The sequence below is a fragment of the Hyposmocoma kahamanoa genome, unplaced genomic scaffold (genome assembly GCF_003589595.1).
Source record: "Hyposmocoma kahamanoa isolate Upper Pololo Valley unplaced genomic scaffold, ASM358959v1 180, whole genome shotgun sequence".
NCBI classification, from domain to species: Eukaryota; Metazoa; Arthropoda; class Insecta; order Lepidoptera; family Cosmopterigidae; genus Hyposmocoma; species Hyposmocoma kahamanoa.
In genome coordinates, this window is record NW_020653711.1 from 1758895 (window position 1) to 1786818 (window position 27924).

At 36.2% G+C, this 27924-nt stretch overlaps 1 protein-coding gene across 4 annotated transcripts; it reads right to left on the reverse strand.

Annotated features, from left to right (window-relative positions):
* Positions 1-1501: 1501 nt before the first annotated feature.
* Positions 1502-22422, reverse strand: LOC113225951 (cell cycle control protein 50A). Of its 4 annotated transcripts, XM_026458435.1 has the most exons (11): positions 22332-22422; positions 22112-22245; positions 17550-17773; positions 16242-16375; positions 16014-16151; positions 14943-15025; positions 13796-13931; positions 12127-12292; positions 7514-7639; positions 4502-4552; positions 1502-2294 (listed from the first exon to the last, which is right to left on the reverse strand). In XM_026458435.1, the coding sequence occupies exons 1-10, from the start codon at positions 22384-22386 to the stop codon at positions 4507-4509; spliced, it is 1242 nt and encodes a 413-aa protein (XP_026314220.1). In that variant the 5' UTR covers positions 22387-22422; the 3' UTR covers positions 1502-2294; positions 4502-4506. The 4 variants fall into 4 exon arrangements, with proteins under 4 accessions (XP_026314220.1, XP_026314222.1, XP_026314219.1 ...); XM_026458437.1 differs by lacking the exon at positions 7514-7639 and having other exon boundaries at positions 1504-2294; XM_026458434.1 differs by lacking the exon at positions 1502-2294 and having other exon boundaries at positions 4168-4552.
* Positions 22423-27924: the final 5502 nt, after the last annotated feature.

Here is a 27924-nt window from a genome sequence, read left to right on the forward strand (position 1 = left end):
TAAGGCTTACGTTACATTTGTTATGATAAAATGTTGGCGTTAATACGAACTTTAGAAATCCGTTAAAGGAAATTGTTCTATAAATTTTCGCAACAAGGCATGAAGAGTCGATGTATCAAGAAATACTTTTCATGAGTGTCTATTTCCATGTTATATGATTAAATACAATGGTAAGGAAAAGTGTAAAATTCCTAAAAGTCATAAAAGGCACTTATAAGGTATTAGTTAATTCTCATAATTTGTAGTTTGTAATTAAAATTTTAAAGGCAATTTGAATAATTTAGGTAGATCTAGCAGTGGATGGTAGCTTAGAATTAGTTTATGGTTAATCTCATAACCAATGTCATACTTCGGTAAATGGGTTGGACTTTTGTTATTTGTATTTTAACTAAATTTTAACAACATTATAACGCAATAGAAAAATGTTGTTCTTGTCGATCACTTTGGATATTAAAAATAAGCAAACGCGAATAAAAAAACGAAAACTATATGAAATTTCGTTGAAACACGTCTTTTAACAAAAAAAAAATAAGAATAAATAGCAAACTATCACATTTCTCTTTTATTTGCTTAATATTAACACGTCTTCTATAAATCTAAGAAACAAAACACTATTTGATAACCTCTAAGGCACAACTAGTTGTAATTGTTATTTTCATTAGTTAACGAATAAAATTAATGTAATGGCCGTCATTTCAGTGCACAGTTCGAAAATAAATGTGAAACATTCAAAAGCGAGCTAAGAGCGCCTTCAAATTAGACGCTTGTAGAAGAGCTAAAGTGGCGCGAATGCTGGGACGGCAGCCGCGCGTCTGTAGCGCTTTAGCAGTTTTTAGTTCTAGCGAACTATATTTCGATGCTTTATTTCTCAAACTAGTATCTTATGAAGAGTAATTATTCAGGAGACGACAAAACCTATTTATTTTAAATTTCTTATCAAATTAACACATTTGGATGCATTAATTTAAGAATAGGTAAAAGCAAGTGTGACAATGTGTGAATATGAAGGAAATGTGATGTGAAATCAGCCTGCAAAATCTGTATAAACGAATCTATTTTTTGCATTTCAGTAACTTTGTGCTTTAAGATACGAGTTTGAGAAAGTAAGGCGACGTTTTAGTATTTCGTTTATGACTGCAAAAGTGGCAGGCGCGTGTCACGACAGTGGCGCTGCAACGGCGTTTCTAAATGTTATATGAAAATTAGTAGTGACGCAGCTGTACCGCCACGGTGGCCCTATAAGCTTCTATAAGCTTCTAATTTGAAGGCACTCTTAGTCTTGTTTCCTTTCCGCAGACAGCGCGGAGATAGAATACCTTTTTTGTTTCAGCTTGTATACATGTTTTTTCTAAAACGTACTTTAGGAAGCTAAGTCGCACTTGACAACTAACATAGTATTATCTCAAAAATTGCGTTATATTATATTTTATCTCAAAATTGCGTTATATTAATAATGCATCTCCAAAATTTCGCTGTATTGATGTGTCATTCATATACGATTTAATTTCAAAGTAACAGGACAACACTGTCGCTTTGACACTAAATAGGTAATATTAATAAAACTTAAAGCAATTTTGAGATAATACTATGTTAGTTGTCATGTGCGATGTCTAAAACCCATTTTTGAATGTTTCGCTTTTGATTCGAGGCGTAACGTTGTAGAGGTATTGCAGCGTAAATGAAATCAACCTACACGCGTATTTCTGAGAAAAATAGGCCATTTAGACGATTTAACGTGAACTATAACAACGCACATGACTTATCAATGTACGCACGGTGGTCTTTAATAGTGTAATCTGTTTTTGCATTTTTAGAAGATAGACGTCTTCTAATGATATAAAGTATTGTAAACCACTTTTCTATTAGGACGGTTACACACGGCGATTGTTAGCAGCTATAAACGCGCGATTGCATCGCGACACTTGCGATTAATAGGCGGCTGAATCGCTGCACACGCGCAGCTAAAAGTAGCTGTGTGTAATCGGTCTTACAAGCAGAAATCGGAATAGACAGAGTATATCTAGCTAAACTTCAAAGAAATTAACCCACATAGAGTGAATAATACCTCTCTCGGAAATTCTAGAATTATTGTATGTCTTTTGTTCTATAATTTTAATACGTAACAAGGAATTACTTTATTCAATTATTGAATATCATGATGTTTTAGTGCCATGATTATCATATTATTTTTGTGAAAATACTTCAGTAGTTTGTTATTTATTATTATTAATATAAAAATCGGAAAGAAAAATTCCTTCCAGCTGGCTGGACTCGTTTTGTTTCTCACAGGTACGCTGAAATGTTTATACCCGTTTTGTAAAGTTTGTAATTGAAAATAAAAATAGAACTATCTTACTAGAACTTATCTTAATAGAACTCGATAGAACTATCTTGTTTTTATTTTTATTCATACCCAGATTTCAAAGTAGGTAATTATATTGTCTATTCGATTTCTGACTATAAGGCTCAATTTACATTGACGTGGAGTGGAATGGAAGCTAATTTTTCTGTACATAGCAAATTTTAACTTTATGTCAACTGTGTAACGTACCAACTAGATACAAGACGGGAGCTGCTGGAATTCCCGAGGTTGCGCGAGAAGTCTCCGGAAAACGCGCGCTGTTTTTTAGCTCGTATGTAGGATTGTATATTACACAATTGACATATAGCTCATTATGCTATGCACTATTTCATTGCAACAATGACATAAATACTAGTTCGAGTCAATATAGATTATAAGGTTTTCGTGATTATTACTAATTACAGGTTTCTTATCACGGTATGACTTCGGTATGTTTGTCGTTGGTTGAAGTTGTTTTGTCGGTAAAAAGTGAGTGACAATGGTAACGCCACAAGTAATCGAGGAGAAGGTAGTCGTGGACAGGGAAGAAGGGTAGACAGATATGTCTGCTTTTAAGTGTGAGGCCAGACGAGCGTAATTTTGTGAGTTGTGTTTTTTGAGTTGCGCAGTTTGCGCTGCATTCGGTTTCATATAAAAGTACGGTTTGTTTCACACGACGACGCAAAATGAGTTATCTGCTGACTCATGGTCGTAATGACGACTGACTTTCGGTCGCATCGTGTTTCGGGCTAGCGCGGGCGGAGGCAGGGATGAGGGGAAGGGGTCACTTTGGTATAGGATGCGCGTGAATGTAGACGTTTCTTGCGAAAATGTTCGATACGGAAAAATTTATCACCGAGATTGAACAACGTCTATGTTTATGGAATTTACCACAAAATAAATTAATATAATGAAGCAAATCAAAATTATGAAACAGATGAACAATGTGAAACTCTGTAATCTCCTGTTTGTAAAATATAAAAATATAAATAATTGAACAACTTACTTGATTGTTATTGTTAGTCTTTCCTCTGGCCTGATGGCTTGTCTCATATTTGTATCTGACTTAGCAATAAAACGTTTTACTAGGCTTAATATAATTATAATTATTCTTGGAAAACATTTATTGGCACGTGGTAGTACTTAACAAATTGATCTGGATGTTCACATAAACTTGTATGTAATATATGAAACTGCCCGCTTTAATCGTTTCATATTAAGTGGATGTGCCCAGCTTCTTTTTCAAACATCGTCTTCTAATGCTTCATAAATGCATACTACTTTTAACCGACTTCAAAAAAGGAGGAGGTTCTCATTTCGACTGTATGTTCTTTTTTTTTTGTTTTTTTTTTTGTATGTATGTTACGCGATAACTCCGGTATTTGTGAACCGATTTTCATGATTATTTTTTTGTTGGAAAGGGTGTATTTCCATAGTGGTCCCATTACATTTTGAAGAAAATCATCCACCTCAAAGGGTGGCTGTTCACGCATGAAGATTCATTTTTATAAATAGCGCCTAACTTTAATTTCGAAGCAATTACTTTTAGGAATTATTTAGTTGATTTTGCTATTTGTCCAATTCAATGCGTTTTTCTCTCGATATACTTTGAGTAGTGTCGTAGTGAGAACCTATTTTTATTATCTCCAGTATCAAGTCCTGTATAGTGGCGAACTAGGGGATATTTCAATGAAACTTAGCAAATAGACGTAATTCCACGTACTTTTGAGGTCGGTTTTTTTAGTACTCTGTACTGAGATTATTAATGGATCCATTACACTATTACGACACACACACCCCGTATAAACGCTTAAAAGCAACTGGATAAAATACGTTCGTCTGGCGCTCCAACCAAATTTCGAGCGCAAAAAAAACGCAACTCACAAAATTACGCTCGTCTGGCCTCACACTAAAGCTGTTATTTGCCGCTGTCCCGTCAACCCATAACCATGGAGCGAGTCAATATTATCGCCACATTTTGTATATTATTTTTACAATTTATTTATAATTACTAAGCAGAAAACTCGGCACTGGCGAAATTGAGTACCGTCAATAAGCAAAAAGAAGAAGTTACAAAACTTCGCTTCCATTCCATATCTCAGTAATGTAGATTGGTCCTAAGACTTAAAAGGACATAACAAACAAAAAACTTGTATTCACCATTCTTATGAGTACGGAGTGCGAGGGTTCACGTTGATCATTTCGGTGGTGCTGCAATGAGAAAATGATAGACATCAATTATCTACGCTTTATAAGGTGTTTTTTTAATTCACTCGGAAGCGTATATGGCTTTCCGTATATAATACGTCCCCAAAGAGAGGTGAGTCAGGTACGCTTTTGGAAGTCTAAACAACTGAAATAGCGCACGAAACCTACTACTGTTGTAACTCAAAATTATGCTATTGAGAAAACAAACAAACGATTTGAAAACTAAAAGAAAAACCAAACGAAACCAGTATATCCCACTGCTATTACAATAATGGTGATCTAAAATTTTTTGGTTAATTAAAAAAAAATATATTATCATTAGGCATCATGATACCAATCACTATTGCACAGTTAAATTGCAAGTGGCAAATAGTGTTCATAAAAGTATCAAATTCGTCGCGCGTCATACCATAACAGCAACTCAGATGTTACTTTCAATTCAAAACGTTTAAATGAACAACCATTGCAAATTGAACCTTTAGCGTTTGCAGTAAAGTTGTTATTTGACCGAAGTAATAATGCAACATAATGTACCAGACGACCACACCAATGCCTGGTCTCAACCAAATTAACTCCCTGTACTGTGAGTACCAGAACAACAGAATTCACTCTGGGACACTTCCCCACGCAGACCAGAATCAATTTAGAAAAGTTCATTACCAAATTTGGTCCTACCGGGAATCGAACCCGAGATCTCGGCATCCAGCGCTCAGAGTCTAAGCCGTTAGGCCACCGAGGTCGTCGCAGAAATATTTTTTGTTTCCTTCTTTTGATTCTAAACAAGGGACTCTCAACCTTTTTCTAGTCATAGACCCCGCCCCTCTCAAAATGTCAAAGAGCCCACCCAAAGAGCTAACCCAATTACGCCACAAAATTGTTGAAGCAGCAGAAGAAATTAGTTTGAGAAGATTCGCACGATTGATAAAAAGATATTTTGTGAGGCGATGCAGGGCCTGTATTCGTGCCGAAGGCAAACAATTTGAGCATTTACTTTAACATTAAAGTATTACAATAGTTCCTTTCATTTCATTTTGATTAAAATTTATTATAATACAACAATCGACTAATTATTAAGTTGACACACTCACATGTCTTAGGGTAGATTATTTTGTTTAATGCGTTGTCACTATCCATATCACTCTATCACATATGACCATCTCACTTCCGCGATGTTAAAGCCAATCTTTGAGCACACAAAAGTGTTATTTATCATGGCGATTTTTTTTTGAAACGAGCTCCTTTTGCAAAAAATAAGTTATAATATTTTTTATGGAATGAAGAGTGCCAAGTATTGTACCATTTTGAAATCTTGATTATATGGACCATCTTTTAAAATAACTTGCCCAGGGTAGTGTAGTACATTTTGTTTAAAATATGAAGTGTCAAAGTTAGCGGACATATTTTTTTTTAAGCTACGACTCAATGAAACTTATTTTTTTTTACTAAACTCATAACGTTTATTGTTTGATTTGTGACTGCAATAAATAGCATGGTTATTTATGACGACGTTAAAAAAAATCACTCCAAAATTTGAAAATTTGTGACGACAGTACCTAAACATGTGGTCTAGGGTATCATCGATTTTCAACATTTTCAAAAAAATGCCTATTATCACTTATCTAAGTGACATGGATTTTTTTTTAATTTTTACCAGAACTGATATAACCTGGCCTCTCGCCCAGTGACCACTTGACGTTGAGTTTTGAGACACCCTGTATAAAGATTTCGACCCCGTCAAAAAAAAGTCATCACACGGATCTCTTAGGGATCCATGGACCACAGGTTAACAAACTCTATTCTAAACTGAATAAAGACATTGGACTTAACAATGCTACTGTTGAAAAGATAAGAGCTCAAGTGGATTCGGACATTAGAATAATTACTACTATACATCCACTAGAGAACGACTTATAATGGGTACGGTTTTTCGCAAGAAACGCTCGTAAGAAAGCGTCTCTGATTAATTAAGCCATATACGCTACCTGAAACTCCAAACACGTCTGCCATACAAATTACAATAAATAATTACAAATTATTTTTAGACTCATTAAGCTTTATTATACATTCGTATGAGAAATAATGATTGAGTTCCTAAATTAGTACAATGTTGTCTGTTTAAATGATAGGAACGACGTACTAAGGGGTAATTTAATGTTTACAAAAAATAACCAAACAATAAACAATCAACAACAAAAAATATAGACAAGCACAAAGATGTGAATTTCCTAATTCTCTACCCTAAGGTTGCTTCTTGCCAACCGCAACAAAAGATTTGTACGAGCTGCATATGGACGTGCAGTTTGATATTGTCATATAATTGAATAATTTGGAACACGCCTATGTTTAGGTGGTTGGAAGTCCATACCAGTGCTTCAAATTTTATTAAGTAACTGTATCGTTATTTAATTATTTTAAATTTAACTTCATTAAAGTTATAATCTGTTATTTATTATTTAATATTAAATGAAGAAAAATGTAATTTTAAAATTTTTAAACTGTCATTTTTATTATTAATTTTTAGTAATCAATTTTTATATCAAATTATTATCTTTAATTTTCGGTTTCATTGCACATATTGTAATTAAAAAATATGGGCTCAAATAAACGATTATTTTTATATTTTTTAATATGTAAGTAGTAACTATGATACAATTATTTTGATTGCCTTTCACATAACAATGGACGTACCCAATTTTTTTTATATATATTTTTCTTCTTTCGCATAACTAATTACACTAGCATAACTAACTCTTCGATGTCCATTTGAAAGCAACACGTGGTATCAAGTGACAGTTCTTGGCCGTCAAACAACCACTTGGAAAATACTGACCATCGCGGCCAGGCCGACGTGCTTTACATGAATGACAAAATATCTCCGTTAAAGCGGCTTCTTCTTGGTGTTTATCCAATTCAGCACTGATTAAACAAGAGCGTTCTCATTATAACAAAAGAGAATTGACTTACTTGCAGGGTACACGAATGTTTGGGCACTCTGCTTCGGATTCATGGTTGTAGGGGCACAGTGATTCGTTAGGTGGGAGACGGGGGTCTAAGTCCATCATGAAGGAAGCCGTGGGAGGAGGATAGTATCTAGGAATTTGATTTATAGGATAAATAATTGGTTTTTGCACCGTACGCGATGTCAGTGACGCTAATAATCGATAATTCGTCTAATTTCCAAGTTTGAAAAACCGACGTTTTCAAAGTCATAAATTATCCCCTTTGATTAAAATATATCGTGAATTCCAATTAAGTCTTAATCTGCAAGCCACTGATTGTACTCGGGTAATTTTCAGGTTAGTTTTCCCTACCTGATTTCGATGGCCATTTTTATTATTGAAACATTCTAAAATATTATCATGAAGTATTATTTAATATTCAGGTGTAGTAACCTAAAATATTATTTAATAAATTATTTAAAAACTCGAATATTTAGATAATAAAAATTGCTAAAGAAATTAGGTAAAGAAAACTAACCTGAAAATTACCTACTCGCGAAACTGAGGGAATTTCCTGAAGTACCAGAACAACGGAATTCACTCTGAGGGCACTTCGCGAACACTCAGACCAGAACCAATTTAAAAAATTTAATTTCCTAATTTGGTTCTACCTGGAACCGATCTCGGAACCTCTTCATCCAGCGCCCACAGTATAAACCGTTGGGCCACCGAGGTCGTCACACAGATTTCAATCAGGATGTTTTCGTTTTACGAAGTATTGCTTTTAAACAAACGTACGTTACTTATAATGCCGCCACAAGGACTCGAATTGTTGACCTCTCAATTGAGAAGCAACCGTTCTCCCACTGACCTACTACCATAAAAAGATAAACTTTGTTTTCATATTATATACTCTGTCTTTTTTGAAGACGGAGTAAAATTACATTTGTAGGGTCGCCAGTTTTCATACAATTTTAAATAGTCGTGTAGTTATTGTCGACAGTTTTATCGATAAATTGTGAAAGAAAGTAAAATTTTGCCAAAAATTACGGAATTGTGAATGTTACGACGTTCTACTCGTAAACATTACTAATTGCGTTATTGTCTTCTTCATTCTTATTTTGACAGTTGGCCTATCAGGATCAAAACAATTTTTATTCACATACGTTTTAACAAGCTGATTTCATATCCATATTGAATTAAAATTAAAAACTTTGAAAAGTGTCGCCTGTTTGTATTTTTAATAGACATAGTTCTAACTGCAGTGTGTGTATGTATGTATGAATTTACAAAAATTGACAATTCATTCACTTTAAAAAAAAATGTGCCCAGCAATTGGACGAATTATTAACCGATAATGATACAAAAGAAACAAATTTGGCCATTTATTGCATAAGCGTGACTAGCATAGAATCGATAATCGATAGAATATTTATCGACTACATAAATTCTTGCAAGCGGGCAACACTTTACGCAATGAACTGTCATTTTACTCTATCTTCAAAAAATACAATATAAATGGGATTACTTGTCTTATGTGTGGGAGGGTCTTATTAAATTCTACACACTATAGGGAAACTACAGTTTCATAAACAAAATTTAAAGTTTGGAGTTCCACGATTATTTATTACCGTGATTAGAGAGGTTAGAACACGCACGTCACAAACATAAATGAACATTACGCGTGAGTAATTAGAAAAGCTGGTACATAATAGGAGGCCAAAATTGATTTGCCACTCAACGTACAGTACAATTATTTCCCTAACATTTCTCGGCAATCTTCGGTTGTCGTCGGAATTTTATCATTTGTCTTTTTGCATTTGGTACAAACCGGACGCATTCAATCGACTCGGAGGTATAAAGGTTGTGTCAGGGCTATGCGACACAGAGGGAAAGTACTTTAAATATTGTAGATGGGATATTTTGCTTCATGATGACATTATTTTATTTTTAAAGTAAGTTATATTCCATTCCAAACAAAAAAATGAAACAAGAACGAATCCATATGGTTTTTCTAATATAGCCATTGAAATTAAAAAAATATTAATTAGATTCAAGTTTAGCCTCCTTTCACAGAAAAACATAAAACTTAGCCTGTAACTTGGTAATGGAGCGCCTGCCGTCTCATGCGTTAGCCCAGCCCCTCCTAATAGAAATATAATACATGCATTCTAACACATATCAACACTTTTCAAGAATAGTGGTCTATCTCAGAATCAACCTAATTCATCAGGAAGACGAAAAACAACTGAAGTATTATAATGTAGTGCAAAGGCGATCAATCATACGCCAGTCCATGTTGTCACTTGTTTATTTTAACAATAAAAAAGGTCGTTGTCTTTATTACAATAAAACTTAGCATTCTGAATGCAGCGGTGTTACAAGACCAATAATATCAATTATTTTGGTTTGAGCCACTATTCTTGAACGCAGCGAATATATTCTTTGGAAAAAAACATAGTTGTTGAAATACCATGCACAAACAGTAAAAAAAACTTCTTTTAGATGCAGTCAACAGAACGCTGGGTTTTACACTTTCGACCGTGTAAGCATTGACTTACAAATTGTAAGTCAATGCGTGTAAGTCAAATTTATAGTTGAGTAATTGTCAAGTTAGTTTCTCTACCTAATTTCGGTGGAAATTTTTATTATTTAAGTATTCGAGTATATTATCTTGAAATATTAAATAATATGTCAGGTTACTACACTAGAATATTAAATAATACTGCATGATAATATTCTAGAATGTTTGAATAATAAAAATTGTCCCTGAAATTAGGCAGAGAAAACAACCCTGAAAATTACCAGGTTACGTTTAAAGAAATTTTTATTGAAAAAAAAATTAAAAAATAAGTGCCCATTTGACCTCCATCTCATCTGATGGAAAGTGACGATGAGGTCGAGGATGTACCATGCACACCTAAATAATGCCATTGCACATTCTCGCCTTAAAAAGGTCCAAGTTATAGCGTTCGGGCAATAAGTCTGCAGGCAGGGAATTCCACTCCCAAGCCGCTCGCCACACAAATGTGGAAGCGAAATGTTTCGTGCGAATCCAGAGAATATCCACAACATAGGGGTGAAACCCCAGCCCATGTCTATTTCCCCGATGATGGAAAGGGGAAGGCGGAATCAAATTATGCAATTAGAGTAAGTGTAAAGGGAAACGTGCCGTTGATCGAGCTATAGACCACAAAAATGCATTCCAGCAAATAAAAACATTCTATGTATTAATTAAAGGAAAATATTCTGACTTTTTCTGTTACCATACTAAAGACAAAGTAGGATGATCCCTGTGACACTACATTTCACATTTGTTGTAGGAATGAGGTAAAGTCGAAAGATTTTTAGAGTATTTGATTTTTGAAGCAAAAGTTCTATGTTATAGTTTTATTTTGATGTATAGACGTGTGAAGTGTTTTGTATTATATTGAAGGTATAAAACACACAACTGTAATTAAAATTCAATTTCAATTCATATTTTAGTAAATTTAAATAACAATTTATTGGTTTCAAAAAGTAAATCACACGGACATGTCAATTCATTGTCTAGGATTAAAATTCATACTTTAAGAATGAATACACGCAATACACATTTTTTAAATTAAATTATCGAAATCTTTTTCTCCATACAACTCATCTGTAGTCTGTAACCTTTACACGTTGTCGTAAAAAATTATTGAATTTTTGAAAAAAAAAATCCGCTCATTTCTCACAAATAAACATTGATTTGTTATTATTTTTACTTTAATTTAATGTATCTACTTAAACAAAAGCTATTTCATTCATTTAAAAGCAACGCTTATAAAAATACTTTATAAAATACGTGCAAGTTGTTACAAGGTTCTAGTTCGTAAATTTTTATGGATTGTCAGGGATCTTTCTTGATTATTTTTAGTATAAGGTAGTAGGAGGACTAATTTCAGTAACAATTATAATATGGCATAGCTGCCAATGTTCCAGGCTATTTTGCGGTCTAATTAAACACTCAAGGTAATAAATAAATAAATACATATATATAAACACCAATTAAGTTTATTATTCTAATGGACAAACGTACCCAATTATTTTAAAAAGTGATAATGACATCACAGAAAAAATGTTACAAAAATTGCTCACATTTACACTAAAAATAGATATAAAGTTCATGGTCAAACATGAAAACAGAACTGAAATTCGATAAATAAACTAGTTACATACTAAATAATCCTTTTTGCTAATGAGTCACGGATCATCCTCCGCCCACCATTGACTTTAACTATTAATATCTCTAGCACTATTGGAGATATCGAAAAACGAATTACAAATATATTTTCAGCATTTTTGTGGGAGTTGAGGGTTTTTTAAGTATTTTTAGTAATTACCCTATTATGACTGCGACTAAGGGAGTCACCAGACTTAACGACGCTGCTTGAGCTGGTAAAAAATTGCTACGCTTTTTCAGACCCGTTCAAACTTGAAGCAAAATGTCTTTTTCGCTGTTATTGCATGAACACACAACAGTTAAACTTCGTAAAAACATAAACATCGTCGATAAATGTGGTAACTTCTTAAATAAACCTGCATTCAATCAGCAATGATTTTTATGAACAGTAACTGAAAAGGTTTGTAAAGTATACAAGAAAAAAAATCTCTCACCTCTTAGAGCACCGTACATGAATAACCAAGAGTACAATGCCCAGCAGAAGACAAAGGGTTCCAACAACGACGTACGCGACTCCGAGGAAAGGATTTTTGCCACCCAGTAAGGACGTAGTTGATATTATGAAGGTCTTTGTGCCATCAAAATCTGTTACTGGGTAATCTGAAAAAATAACTTTTAGTAAGTCTTCTTTGATCTGATTGAACTTGAACCAGCTTCCGTTGGCACACCGAGGCCACCGCTCTTATCAAATGAGCTACAGACCGAGACCCAATCAGTAGCTGCGTTGATATTATAGCTTTTTTTAAACTTTATTCAGTTTTCAACCGACGTCACAAAAAGGAGGAGGTTCTCAATTCGATTGCATTTTTTTTTTGCTTATTTTTTTTTTGTATGTATGTTACGCGATAACTCGGGCATTTGTGAACCGATTTTGATGATTCTTCTTTTGTTGTAAAGAGGGTACCTCAGTATTAGTCCCATTTAAATTTGAAGAAAATATTCCACCTTCAAGGACGGCAAAGTAGGGGATGAATCCGGTTTCGCGCACTTTCCGGTAACCGATTTCAATAAAACTTGGCAAATAAATGTAATTCCACGAACTTTTGAGGTCGGTTTGTTTTTACAAAAAAGTTTTTATTTAAATTTATCACGTCGTTTGACCACCCTGATATTAAATTATTTTTGTATAATTACTACACTAGTTTGTTATAATTACTAATACAAAGATCGAACACTAAGAAAAAATTGCTTCGACCTGGCTGGATTCGAACCAGCGTCAGCAGAACAGCTGGATTTGGTCAGCAAACCGCGCCAGACGCTATCCAACTAAGCCACGAAGGACCTAACGAATTTTTCTATGTGCTTTATTCAGTACTTTTCAATTTGTTATGACTTTAGGAAAAATGTTGTGTAAGAAATAATAAGTTTGAAGTCATGACTACTGCAGAAGTTCACTTCACGTAAAGTGACTCGACGAAAGACGAATAAGATGTAGCTGAGTGTACGTATACCACAAATACTGTAGTAGTAATGATATTTTGCAGATATCCAATCTCAAACATATTTTGATTCTTAGCTCCGATCAATAGATGCACCCAACTTGCACCCAAGTAAACTCGCGATGCGTTTGTAATAATGTTCAAAAAGGGCAACAGATGGCAGCTATAACATTTTTGTCAAAGTTATTGCTCTTGTTCAGGCTTTGCAGTTGATTATACATATATATAATAACATATAACAAAATCGCACGGAAACCGAGTCTGTACTTTAATATTTTGAAGTATAAGTCAGTGCAAAATGTTATTTGGTTTCGAAAATAAATTCAAAGAAATGACATGTATACAATTTATTACAAACTAAGAATTAAAAAAGTATACCATTGGGAAACCTTCGATTTGTTTCAACGACAGTTTACTGTTTTCACCAATTATCACAATAATTTTGTAAATGAATTTTAATTGAACATTCCTAAAATGTTGTTTAACTAGTTTTTCATTTTTTTTTATATGTTATACTTCTTATTTTGGTATGATATACCTCAATTTTTGGAGACAACACAACAACTCTTCATTTTATATACAAGTGTCGCCATCTACAGTTTTAAATATGTACTAAAGTCAACTTATAAGAATTGGTATCCCATGGTAATCTAATCATACTTACTGTACTCAACAATAAGCTTATAAGCTCCCTTGATAAGTCCCGTGCTAAATCCGTCTTTTGAGTGGTCGACACGACGATATAATTTGCGGAATGTTGGCAATGCCGCTGTACGCATCCATACTATTAAATCTTCATTCTGAAAATAAATAAGTACGAAATAAGGCTTTGTGACAGACTTGCCTAACATGTAGTGACAATAATCTTGCCTTGAAGAAAAACATCAGGATGAAACACATGTCGGGGCATTGCGCAAGGGCAGTGAGTTATAGCCTACATCTTCTCCTCAAAGAGTCAACACGGTTATTGATGGAGCATACGTCAGTCAGTTCCTATATCCAAGCAATAAGAGTGTATGTAAGGGACATTACCGGAAATGGAGTAAGGGTCTCGACATATTAGAAACGCACAATTTGTGTCGAATTGCATGATTTAATTCGGCTTTCCCCTTTCTATAATCGGGGGACTAGACGTAGGCTCAGGTTCCAACCCTTTGTTATGGATATCCCAAGAACACGTACGAAGCGTTACGATTCCATATTTCTATGGCGAATGGTTATAGAGTGGAATTTCCTGCCTGCATATTTATTCCCTGAATGCTTCAAGGTGAAAGTGAACGGGCATTGTTTAGGTGTGCATGCTCCATCGTCGACCTCATCGACACTTTCCATCAGGCACTGTAATGACGTTTTCCGTTCGACATCTGTCCGAAACTATTACCGTCAAATAAGTAATACTCGACCATTTATTAAAAGACGTAAGAAGCGAATGAAGCTTCCATACTTGACCATTGTTTTTTGATTTGGTCGAGTATTACTTATTTGACAGTAATAGTTTGGGTCGGACGTCGGACGAAGAACGAGAGTAGACCCCCTGGTGAGACAGAGGTCAAATGCGCACTTATTTATTTGTAAAAAAAACTACTCAAGGGCATTAAGTTGTTGCAGGCCGGCTCAAGCCGATTCCACGCGGATAAGTGTGATAACTCCTTTAGAGGAAACTATCTTCGAGCAGACAAATTCTAATTAGCGTAACAGTATAAAATTGTTTACACAAAGTGGCCTTTCAATTGATATACCATTCTTGGTATTGGAAGGCTCGACCAATCTGCTCATTCTCCTTTCCTTAATCAATTTCAAAAATAATTTACCAGAAAGCCATTATTTTCAGGATCCGTATCCAATTCATATATATGTTTATGCCAGTTCTGTGGTTTCGTGTAGTTTGCAAAAGCTGAAAAGAAAAATGAACAATCTTGAGTAACCCGACAATTTTATCAAAAACATTGTAGAAAACGTAGTCGAATGAAAGCAGGATAGGTAAAATAATTCATATCAACCAGATAAAAGAGGACTCTGGGGTTGTAAATTCGTACTAGAGTTCCAAGTGATACAGTAGCTCTTTTAAATGGAAAAAAGATGGTTCTAAATAATACCTAGTAAGAATAATATTCTTTACGTATGTCCGCGCCAATGCTGTGTTGAACGGAACGCATCTGCTCTCAGATTTTGGAGAGATTTATTAAAGTTGAGTTTATGCAACAACCTATACATAACAGCTGATGTTTATATTTGTAAACTTGAAGGTGGGTTATGTTATTAGGAAAAATTTAAATTATATATTTAAAAAATGTATCTATTCGCATATGCTATATTATCATTGACTTACAAATATTATGTTCTTTTTTTTTGTACAAGTATCTAATTTGAACTCTTTACAATGTTAAAAGTTCCAGGAAATATTGTCACTATCAGTACAGACTAAAAATACTGCATCGATGAAACGAATCGACAAATTTAATGAATGGATTTGTAAACGCGCATCGATTTTATATTTCTTTTTATTATGCAATGTTTTACTGTTTAAAATTTTTTAATCTGTAACTCCAATGAATGTAATTATTTTAATTGCATTATCATCTGGTGCTGAGTTTTTCTATTTTTAATTGCTTAAACTTGTTTACATTAATTAATTACAGATTAATCGATTTTAATTTGTGGATTAAGTCATTTTAGATTTCTCATTTTTGGGATTTTTTAAATTGACAACTTGTTGATTTTTTATATTCTGAAATAGAAAAATATAACATTTTTAAAAATCTATACATACTTCAACTTAATACATTTTGCTTAAGATTTTGGTTGTTATGAAAATATTTTTGTAATAAGTTAACAAAGTTTTAGTTTAATTAAGTTTCCATTGATTTTTAATTCTGGATTACCATCTTTCAGGGTCTGCCCTGGTCCTAAGGGTGGGTTTCTAAACTTGATCTGCTTATCAGACGCCCACGCAATGCCTGTGCGCAACACCGGCACCGGGACATTCTCGTTCAAATCTTGCGTATGCATTGTCAGGGTATCTGTATAAAAAACAAATTTCTTAAATGTCATATTTTATAACATGGTTTTAAGAATCTGTTTTATATGGTACATGACAAAAAATATCGTACCATTGAATAGCGAGTTGGCTATAGCACCGCACGGTGCTACACGTGTCTGTACATCACCCACCATGACATATAAAAATGGCTCGCAGTCTGTGTTTGGGGCAAGGTCTAATCTTCCAAGTAGCTGATCATCATCCCTACAAAATTGACAAATAATCATATTACAATAAATTTATGAATACAGTGTTGAGGAGATATTATCAATTCCTAAGTGTATAGCTTACATTAAAAGTATTTTAAAAGTCATATTACAAAATTGAAGAGTATGTTTTAGATAAAGATGTATGGAAACACAACATGAGTCTAGATTCCACACAATTATGATTCAAAATGTATTTATAGCATTTAAGTTTATTTGAAAAGAGCAACCCCTAGAGTTTTGCTCGTTATTCTCGGGGAGGTCAGAATAGTGAACGAGTAGTAGCTTAAAAAATGACGTTTTCAAAGTGTAAAAATTTGACCTATGGAATAAATGATTATTTGACTTGGAGACATATCTCTAAGGCCACAAATTCGCATTTTAGTGCTTTCAGGGGAGCGTACATTGTGTCGTATGTTGGATGTATTCAACACAAGATACGTTTGCGCGTAATGTACACGCAAATCTTGGACGACCCACTGAATGCATCACCGCACCGTTCCGAATGTGGGGCCTAAAGTGTGATTATTTTCATGATTATCAAGTGACAGGGCGAACAAGTCGTATGTTTGGTGGTCACCCAATATGCGTAAGTTTTTTTTTCACAATACCAAGTGACGGGACGAACAAGTCGTGCGCCTGGCGGTAAGCGACACGCCTATTCATAACAATTGCATTGCCACTCAGAACTTTAAATCGCAAAGGTACCGCCACTGCGCCCGTGACCTCGACACATAAGTTGACAAGTCCCATGTGCGTGTAATTTCACCAGTAGCAGTGCCGCTTTAAATAGCAAAATTAACGCGTGTGTGTGTGTGTGTACTAAGTGAGCACCCTCTGAAGAACGTTTTAAAATATTAGTCATATAGTAGAAGTTCTAAAAGAATTGTAGAAACCAATCTTTCAATTTGTAAAAAGTTACAACAAAAAATAAATAATGTGTGCTCACTCTGTTTTCACAGATGGCCAGTCAGTTCTAGAAAGTAAGTAGTACGTGTGGTGGTGAAATTACAGGCACATGGGACTTGTCAACTTATGTCTCAGAGTGACAGACGTAGTGGCAGTGCCCCTCGGATCTTTTACGATTCAAAGCTCTGAGAAACACATTGATATGTCTCATAATTGGTATGTTTGTTTACTATATAAGATTGCATTGAAAGATTTATACAAACCGGGACTTCACGTATCTACGATGATTCTGATAATAATTGCTTAGGCCGTAATAGAAATAAACATCGCCTTTAAAGTCTTCAGTGAGGTTGAACTTTATTTCACAAATGCAAGTCTTGTTCAATGGGTCCTTAATGAATTCCGGATCTTTAATGTAGTCTGCACATTTTGTTCCCTCGCTGTCAATTTTTTCACAATACGTGTAATCTATTACCTGCTCTCTAACCTATAAGGAGATAACAATTTTTAGTAAATAACAAAATAACATATTAAATAAATTTTAAATAATTAATAATAACATTTAATAAACCCCTGATACAAAACAGCGTATTCCAAATTGTCACCTCATATAAGATAACATTTGTTAAGACCAATTACTGACTCCAAAGACAATACTGCCGGTACACCCTGGTGCCAACACTGACAACTCTCGGCTTCAGTCTGAGTCTTACCAGTGAGGGCGCGAAGCGATCAACACGGCCCGGCTATGCGTTTCTGGGGGTGGACCATGGCAAGTGGTGGGCGGTCTTAATTTACATCCTCCTGCGTTCATGTCTACGCCGTTGAGCGCCGTACGCAGGGATGAAGGAATCCTGGGGGGCCGAGCCCGAGCGGCAAGCAATACGCCCTCTTCGGCCCTGATTTCCTGCTAAACGGTAGCCTTGTGACTAGCCAACACAGGGAAACGGCAATGTGTCCCGTCCGAGGGCCACCGGCAAGGTGCGGGGGGATGGATTCGGCCATGCTGACGGGGTGTGTATGTGCGGAACACCTGGCTGACTTTGATCGAGTCAACCAGCCGCACATTTGGAGCCCCCGATGGCGCGCAATGAGCTCCTACCTTCTGCCTTTCTATTTCTCCTGGTAATCCTAGTCTCCACTGGGACATCCCCAAAGGTGTGGGCTCCGTATTGGGTGGGAAATCACGAGAGTGAACACAGAACACTGCACTATGGACTCTGCAGATCAATTAAAATCAATCAATCACCCAAAACCGGTGGTACTGGAGGGGAACTGTACACACACACACAACAGCACCTTACAGTGAGTGGTAGGCCAAAGGGGAAACGCCAAGGTCAATCAAGCACCGATGCTGGTGCTAGCACAGTGGCCATTTTACATTAGCGGTAGTGGCCCGAACCTCTCGTTCTGCGGCCCCTGCAAACACACCCGGTTCCGCATCGCAGAATCCCACGAACATAGCTCTTGAAGCAGAGTGGACCCTGGTACTCACCAGCAAACCCAAACTCAAGGCCACGGCACCCATCCGCAAGGAAAGGATAAGTGGCCACGGCGAGCAACCACCTCCAGCCCCCAGTGGAAGCAGGGGACGCCCTGCCCGCAAGAACAAGAGAGGTCGTCTCAGGGAACGCGAGCGCCTTAAAAACCCTAACAACCAACGGCCGAAGGAGGGAGAGGCGAGGCCTCCAGTGGATGACGGCAGTGGCCCGAGGACTGCACCAGTGCGGTCTACTGGGTCCGCCGCACATCCCCCTGGAAGGGCCCCCCTCCCTCCTGGAAACAAACCGGTAATCGCGCCGAGGCCCTCGACTAATGCCAAACGTGCCCGACTCGACGAGACAATATCTCCGAGAGGTGAGCATAAACAGCAAAGGGTTGAGAGGCCCGCCCAACATGCACGTACGCCGAGGCCACCAAGCCAAGGAAGCCAAGAACTGACGGCGGTGATCATCTCGGCAAAAACTGGCTACATACGGAGCCCCGATGCCGACAAAATTCAGGAGGCCCTATGTGAGCGCCTCGCCTAGGGAGCGGAGGAGTGCAGCGAGGAAGACGTTGGCCCACAATTCAGAGGTAAACCTGTCTATAGCGACGGGTCCCTGAAATTGTGGTGCCACGACACAGCCACGTTCCAGTGGCTAGAGACGCCATTAGCACCATCAGGCTGCCGTCCGGGGAGCCCCTCTCATTGAAAAATGGGGTGAAGGCTCCCCGGAGGGCGGTCTGCGGGCTGCTGATCCCTGGCCACTGGGAGGATGCACGCCGAATCGGCCGCATCCTCAAGTGGTAAAACCCATGGGCAGAGGTTCACCGCTGGTTTGTCCACAAGCTACAGCAGCAAAGTGGATATAACTTCGTGGTGGTGAGCCTCCCCGAAGAACTGGTCCCGGCTGTCCTGGGGCATGACCGGCGTTTCACTTTTCAGTTAGGCATGGTCTACCTCAGGTTCAGATCCCAAAGGGGCCTGTACACGGACACGCCGCCTGAGAAGGCGGGAATTAATAAAACACCGATGGATGGAACACTGATGATGGATTAATAAAACACCAATGGATAAAACGCCGATGGATAAAACGCCGATGGACATCAGGCCGTTACACCAAGTACCAAGAACAGTTCTCGATTCTGACAGATTTAGGAAACAAAGGGATGTTAATTCGGATATTAGAATATGTTAAGTATAAAAATAATATATTTTGTTTTTTCTGATTTTCCACATAACCCAAAATTAAATGAAAAATGGATTGAGGTGACAGTAATATCATTTTCAGTTGTCTTGACATTCATTAATTTAATCAATCACATACAACAACAGAAAACCAGGTAGTAAATTTAATTAAGGCAGTCAGAAGTTAATGCATTGACAAGCATTTTCATTATTTAAGTAAGCATTCGAGATTTTCTGTAAAGAAAAGACAATTATATATTAAGCTCATTTATAGCAAGAACAATAATTTTAATATACACTAACCATTGCAGTTGATTAAAAATTGAACCACAAATCTTTAATTTTTTAATGAATAAACATTTTCTTCAAAACACGTTTTATTAAAGGATATGCTTATCTTATTTTGGTGTTATTTCACTATATTTTTAATCCTCAGACTCAATTTATACAAAAATTTGCTTCCATTCTGTTCCGCCACAATATCAATTGAGCCTTATATTCAATGAAAAATCTTTGAAAAATCATTTCAAATACGCCGAAGGAGGTTTCCTACCTTTATACAACGCTTGTGACGTCATAAGAGGTACGAAAAATGTGACATGTTTGGTTTTCATGCAGATTAAACTGTAATAATAAACTGTAATAATAATAATAAACTGCCTCCATAGCCGAACGGTTACCATGCCCGGCACGCAGAGGTCCCAGGTTCAATTCCCGGGCCAGGAGAAATAGTTGTATGGCCTACAATTATTTCTCTCGAGAGTTTGGGTGTAATTTGTGGTTGTCTATGTGTGTGTCCATGGCACCCGCGACACTGGGTTTCCCTAGTGCGGGGCTATGTTGAGTGTGTGCGTTATTTATTTATTTATTTAGATTGCGGTACTTACGGCGTCTATTTAGATACGTCTGTAATTTTTTATATCTTATTCAGTTTCAGTTTTATTGTTAAGCAAAATCAGCATAACTGACATTTCTTATTTGTAAAAAAACTTTAGGTTATGGCAAGGAGGGCAGAATAGTTGCCTTCTTTTTGTTTGAGATGTAAAAAATAAAAAAGACATTTATTTCTCCACATCATATCGAAATTACAATAATGCCACATTACTGTAAAAAAGCTAAGAGATGCAGATAAAAAGTTTAAAGACAGCAGTGCTGATTTTAGTCTTCACCTGTAGGTATCACTGATTGCACCAGGTTTGTGAGCAATGTGCACACCAACTACCATATCTATATTAATTAATAGGTTAAAGTTTAAAGACTGTCCGTGCAAAGTTACAATTTTGTAGAAGTAAAGTTTAGTACTAGATAAAATGTTTTCAATTTATGCTCTCCTATTATGTTAGGTTCGAGTAAAACAACTTATTATTATTAGGGTAGCTTATTTTGGGCCTGTACATCTATGTCTCTGATCTAATGTGGCCTAAATGTGTTACAATTTCTGAATCAAGATATGTCTTGTTGATTCTATCTAGAATTAAAGAACTGTAGGATTTTCGCTTCAATGTACCACCTGTGGCTGGGGAGATGTATACCAATACTATCATTAAATGAAAAATCTCATGTTTTCAAATTCTAACTTATTTTCAGAAACATTAATCCATTTTCAAAAAACAAAAAAAATTGAGTAATAAATGTCTTCCATAACTTGACATGAGCTATAATACTTTAAATAAGAAGAATGACTTTGACAAAGTAAAAATAGAGACCTAAGCAAGTTTTTCACATTTACAAAAACGAACTTAGCCTAAGGTTAAGCAAAAAATTACAACAGTTTTACTCACAAGTTTTACGTTCACTTTTCATTTCTTACTTTTACTAGGCAAAGTTTTAAGTTTACATTTAATTTATTGCTTAAACTTAAGCAATATCCGTTTTGTAAATACAAACACTTGCGCAGCTCACCATTTTCAGTTACTCAAAGTAAAAGTTTATTTTATAAATTTACAACCCTTAGCGTTAGTACGATTGTCCGTTGAGCACAATGAATACGGCATTGACGTAACCTACTTTGTTTATCAAATGACGATTAAATGACGCTACAAACTTTTATAGCCTTTCAGTGTTTTCCTTGTAAATATCAAGACCAAGTATTTTAACAACATCAGAATCAGTTAATGATGTCAAGCAAATGTCAAAATTATTTATGTTCCTTACCTCATCAGAGAAATAGAGGAGACCAATACCGACAGGAATAAAAGCAATACCAATTACGAAAAACGTCGGCAAGACAGTTCCCGCGGTCAGTATAGGCTGCCAGGCAGGCAGACGCTGCTGTTTGAATGCAGATTCTACCAAAAAACATCACCATAAGTGATCAATACAACAAGGCCAACAAGGTGTGTCAATTTTCCAATGGTCTCAACATAAAACTTACCTGCTGGCCGTTTAGATTTTACGTTCGTTTCCGACGTATCACTAGAAGTCGCCATTACGACTAATTGCACCTAATTCCTTTAGTACGACGAATAAAACCACACAATTACGGAAAACCAAAGGAATAGCAATCACTTATCCAGTTCGCGAAATGTCAATAATGCGCTTTTTTATTTCTTAAACAATGCATGCTATTTAAAAAGAGTTTTAACGTTAAGATTTTAAGATTTTTTTGTTAAGATTTTTTTTACGTTAAGACATTTTAACGTTAAGAGTTATCATCATTTTAACTTTATTATAGCCACAGACTTATAAATAAGTCTGTGATTATAGCATATAAGCCATCTCTTTCAAACAATTTATATTGAGAGTCGTATTCCAGAATTCTACTCAATGCTCAAATCTTGGACTGGAGTATGATTTATAGCACTATAAATCATACTCAAGTCCTTTCCATTAGGGTTGTATTTCCAGTGCTTGAAATCATACTCACTTCTCATAAGTCCTGACTTGAGCATTGAGTAGAGTTCTGGAATACGACCCTAAGGGTCGTATTCTAGAACTCTACTCAATGCTCAAGTCAGGATTTGAGTATGGTTTAAAGCACTCGAAATCATACTCAAGCCCCTGCCATTAAGGTCGTATTTCCAGTGCTTGTGTTTCAATTGCAATCCCGACTTGAGCATTGAGTAGAGTTCTAGAATATGACCCTAAGAGTATAACTGAGTATAGGGACTTTAAAAAAAAAATCAATTTGTATAAATATTATATTTTGTGTCTTCATAAAAACACACAGCGTCGTTGTGATTGAAGCACAAATTAGAAAGATTGGATTGAAGAAGGCTTTATGAATTACAATTACTCCCGTCATGTTTGGTTTTTTTGTACTGTACCTGCATGTCACCGCGAGGGCGCCACCTTCTTTGTGATATTTAGCTCAAAAGGTTGGCACCACTCCAGAGCTGTCAACTTCTCTTGTCATAGCGTTTTGTGTAACTCCCGCTTAAACTGCGAAATTTTTTTCATAATGTGTAAAATTCGAAAAAGTTTGCATTTCGTACCAATAGTGTTTATTGGTGTTAAATTCGAAGGAAAACTGCGTGTACAGTAAAAAGGAGTGACGGGAATCCATTTAGTGGTTCCCAAACGGTGCATGATGAAGCGTTCCAACGAAATACTCTTTCCCGCGAGTCATAGCACATGATCAAACCGCGGAAGACGATAGTGGGGGATAAGAATAAGAATCGGAAGATGAATCCTCGCGTACTCCTAACAAGAGGACGAGAATTAGTCAACGGGAAGAGAATGCGGACTCTAATTAATCACGTAAGTATATTAACAAATTACGTACAGTTCTACCTCCGCCAAATACACAATTACGGGCTACGCCTGCTGCTCCAGATGCACAGCCCACATGTATTGATGCACAATTTCTTGTTAAACCTAATGAGGGACTACTTGATTTGGCTGACATTAAAACTGTTACTGACTCCAATAAAGTTATTAAAATCGCACCTCGGGCCTGTGTGAATGAGTTAATTAAACTCCAGCACTCTAAAACTGAAGAGTGTGAGGAAGTTAAATATTCAAAGGCACTAACTACAATGATAAAGAATTTAGAATAAATGATGAGCTTTGTTACCTCTGTCCAGGAAAATATTTTTTCACTTTGACCGAAAGAGTTATGGCGGGGTTATTAGAGCATTAAGAAATTATGAGGCAAAACTTACAGGACATAGTAAACTGGGCACGCAACTCATCTACCGATTAGTCTCCGTCTAATTAATTTGAAAAAATAATGTCTACTTTTGGACCAAACTCATATAATTATAGATATGTGGAGCAACTTCTGCAGGTTGTATGTGGGAAAAGAGTGGAATGTATTGAAGTTCGAAGGGAGTGCATAATTTCTGAGATACTTAATAAAAATTTGAAAAGTACCTTGAGACAATTACGTACTAGTGCTGAGCATCTATTTGATCATAACAGTTTAATGCCAGTCCTTCAATCATTGGGAGGTACAACTAATTGGCTTAATATGCATACCTTAATGATAGCAAACCAATGCCAAAGAAACACCCTGCTGAACCCACCCCATTGTACTTCATACCAAACTCCTCAAATTAACTGAGGCTCATTCCAATCGAGCAATAATAAGAATTTCCCTAAGAAAGATTTCAAAGCACCTTCTAATTGCTTTCATCTCAACAAAGGCAAGAAATGAGTCACAGATTCAGAGGTGGATGTTTGCAGGAATTTCTAGTAGCATGGAAAACACTGGGTGCAAACAACATTATTATGAAAATAATCTCGGGAGCATGCATACCAATATAGCAAGCTACCTACATAAATTACCTTTCCCTTATTTTAATAAAGTGTTATGCAAGAAAAGTTTCACCAGAATTGACACTAATGATAAATAAGTTGAAGGAACAGTGGGTTTTAGAATGCCCAAAGCAGGTGAGTCCCAGTTTGTTGTCAAACATGTTTGTATACCCAAAAACAGTGGTGGTCTCCACCCTATTTTCGATCTTCAGGGATTGAACAGATTTGTGAGAACAAAACATTTTCAATTTTTATCTCATAACCACAGCACCCGAATTCCTTCAAGCTCAAGATTGGATGGTGAAAATTGACATTTCCAATGCCTATTTTCATATTCCAATAGTAGAGTCCCACTGTTGCTATCTGAGAATGATATACAACGGCGAACTCCTTAATATGTTAGCTCTATCTTTTGGCCTAGTGTCTGCTCCTCTTACATTTGCAGCGCTAATGAATTGGATTGCGGAAATCCTTCAAGCCAGAGGAATTTGAGGTCTAGTTTATCTAGACAATTTCGTATTGATCTACCAGGACCAGTGTAAACTGATCTCACAGACTTCGGAGGTCAGCCTTTTGGAATCACTGGGTTGGGAAATAAATTATTCAAAATGTCTATTAGTCCCCAGTCAGCAGCTGGAGTACCTCGGAGTTACTTACAACACCAAGTCAAACAGAATGTTTCTGTCAAAAGGAAAGGTAACAAAAATAATGAATACCATATTAAAGGTACTAGAAAAGAGAAAATGCAATCTGAAGCAATTACAAAACATTTTAGGACAGGTATATTTTGCAAACTTCGTGGTGCCGAGAGGCCTTCTTCAATGTCATAGTCAAATAATTGTTTATTCCATACGTAAAATTTTTACACTTGAAAACATCATTTTTTAAGCTACTTCTCTTTCACTATGCTGACCTCCCTGAGAAGAACAAGCAAGAAACTCTAGGGATTGCTCTTTTCCAAAAAAAATTAAATGCTATAAAATACGTTTTGAATCATATTTGTGTGGAATCTAGAGTCACAATGTCTTTCCATACATCTTTATCTAACACATAGTCTACAATTTTGTAATATGACTTTTCAATTAAAATACTTTTAATAAGTTTTAAATTTAGGAAATGGTAAACTTAATATATGCTCCAGAATCTTATTGTAAAAACGTATACAGTTCGCCATAAAAGAATCATTTACCTTAGTTAAACAAAAATATGGTACCATGAGTTTGGACTTAGTTCTAAGGTTAATATTATGGATATCTTCTTTCTTAACGAAGTTATGTATACTTTTACGGGCATACAAAATATTTGAGTAAATGTACTGTGACGCCACAGTCATGATACCAGTCTCCGTAAAGTTTTCTCTGAGAGAAATCCCAGAACCTAAACGGTACATAGAATGAATTGCTCGGTTTTGCAACACAAATATGGTTTGTATATCTGCCGCTTTACCCTACATGAGAATCCCGTAGGACATTATACTATGGAAGTAACTAAAGTAAACTAATCTAGCAGTAGCAACATCGGTAAGTTCACGTATTCTACAGACTGTGTATGCAGCAGAGCTTGATCTGCTGGCCAAAGAAGATGTATGTGGAAGATAGCTTTATTAACTAGTTCTAACTGAAAAGTTATCCATTAATTTCTATGATTGGGCTAGTCGATTTTACATTAGGTAATTCAAATTTGACACACTTTGTCTTTTTGGCATTGAGCAATAAATTGTTAATATTAAACAAATAAACTACCTTTAAAAGGGTATCATTAATATTGTCATAGTTAACGTCATTTCAAGCCAGTGGAACCGATCCTTGGTGCCAGGGCTGTGAGTTTTTCCGCAGAAGTTAAATACTTCGGGGTAACCCTAGATCAAACATATTATGCCTCTATTGTTTGGAGTGGCAAAGTCAGTCAAACAACCACTATTGCCGCATTGGGCAGTCTACAGCGTGCCTGCTAGCAACTGGAGCCATGTCCATTACACCTGGAGCGGCCCTAAATGCATTGCTGAATCTGACTCCCTTGCATTTATTCATACAGAAAGAGGCCAGTAACAGCGTGTATAGGCTCTCCACCAGGTTAGGGACTAGATGGCTCTCCCAGACATTGATATCGACGCAGGACTCAATTCTGGAACATCCTGTTCTGGGAATGACTTCTGATGTCATGCTTCCTGTCAACGTACTCGTTGGTTGGGAGCAACAATGAAACGCCAGTTCTGGATCAAGACTACTTTAACTTGTTCTGTACTTTATTCAGTTTACCCACATGCATAAATATCAAATTCATATAAACTACCTACAATCTCCTTTTTACAAAAATTATAAAAAAAACTATATTGCTCATTAAACTAAGAACATAATATTCAATCAATTGCAATTAAATCAATTGCGCAATTGATTTCAATTGAATTGATTTTTTAATCTGATTGAATTATTGATTGAAATTTAATTGATTAACGCCCAACACTGGTTTTGCCGCCAAAAGACTTGCGGGACTTCTTTGCGACTGCGTGTGCCACCCGTTTTGGTATGGAGGTAGGCTATTAACTACGGGAATCCATCCCACCACCACCGGAACAAGAGCCTATCATTGTAATCACTACACCATAGACGGGTCAACGCACTTTGGCGCGAGAGGTCATTATTTTATGGCACCCAAAACGTCCTGCATTAAATAAAATCAAAATCAACAAAGTACTGAGTAATTTGTCTGCAATAGCGAACCGAACCAAATCTAGCCGACGACGCGTGTAAAATATCGTCTGAGAACTCCGCATGAATACATACTTACATGAGACGCACACAAACAAGACATAATTTTTCATACTTCAAAATCAAAGGAAAGACACAAAATCCAGTACGTGCCGACTAGGCCGATGCTTGAAAACGAGTACAAACAAAACAAGCAAGCTATAAGTTCTTCATGTAAATCGCAGTCTTCCTACGCGATATGTGATGGCTCGCTAATGGTACTGCGCATGCGCGAAGTGGTATTATACGATGAAATGTGATAGTAGTTTTGTTTTGCTATTACTATGTAATTTTGGCACGTCCTATTTTACCAGCTTTTTTTCGTAAGTTTGAACTTTATTTGCCATAATTTTGCTGTAACCGGTGTAACCTTATTTAATTTTGTAAAGTAATTGATTTTTATGTGGTTTTCTTACTTTATTCATATAATTTGTTGTGACATAGTGTCATAATTCAACAAATATGTGTTTTAGCGGTGACAGTTGTGTTGATCGTGTGTTTTCGCGAAAGTTAATTAACGGC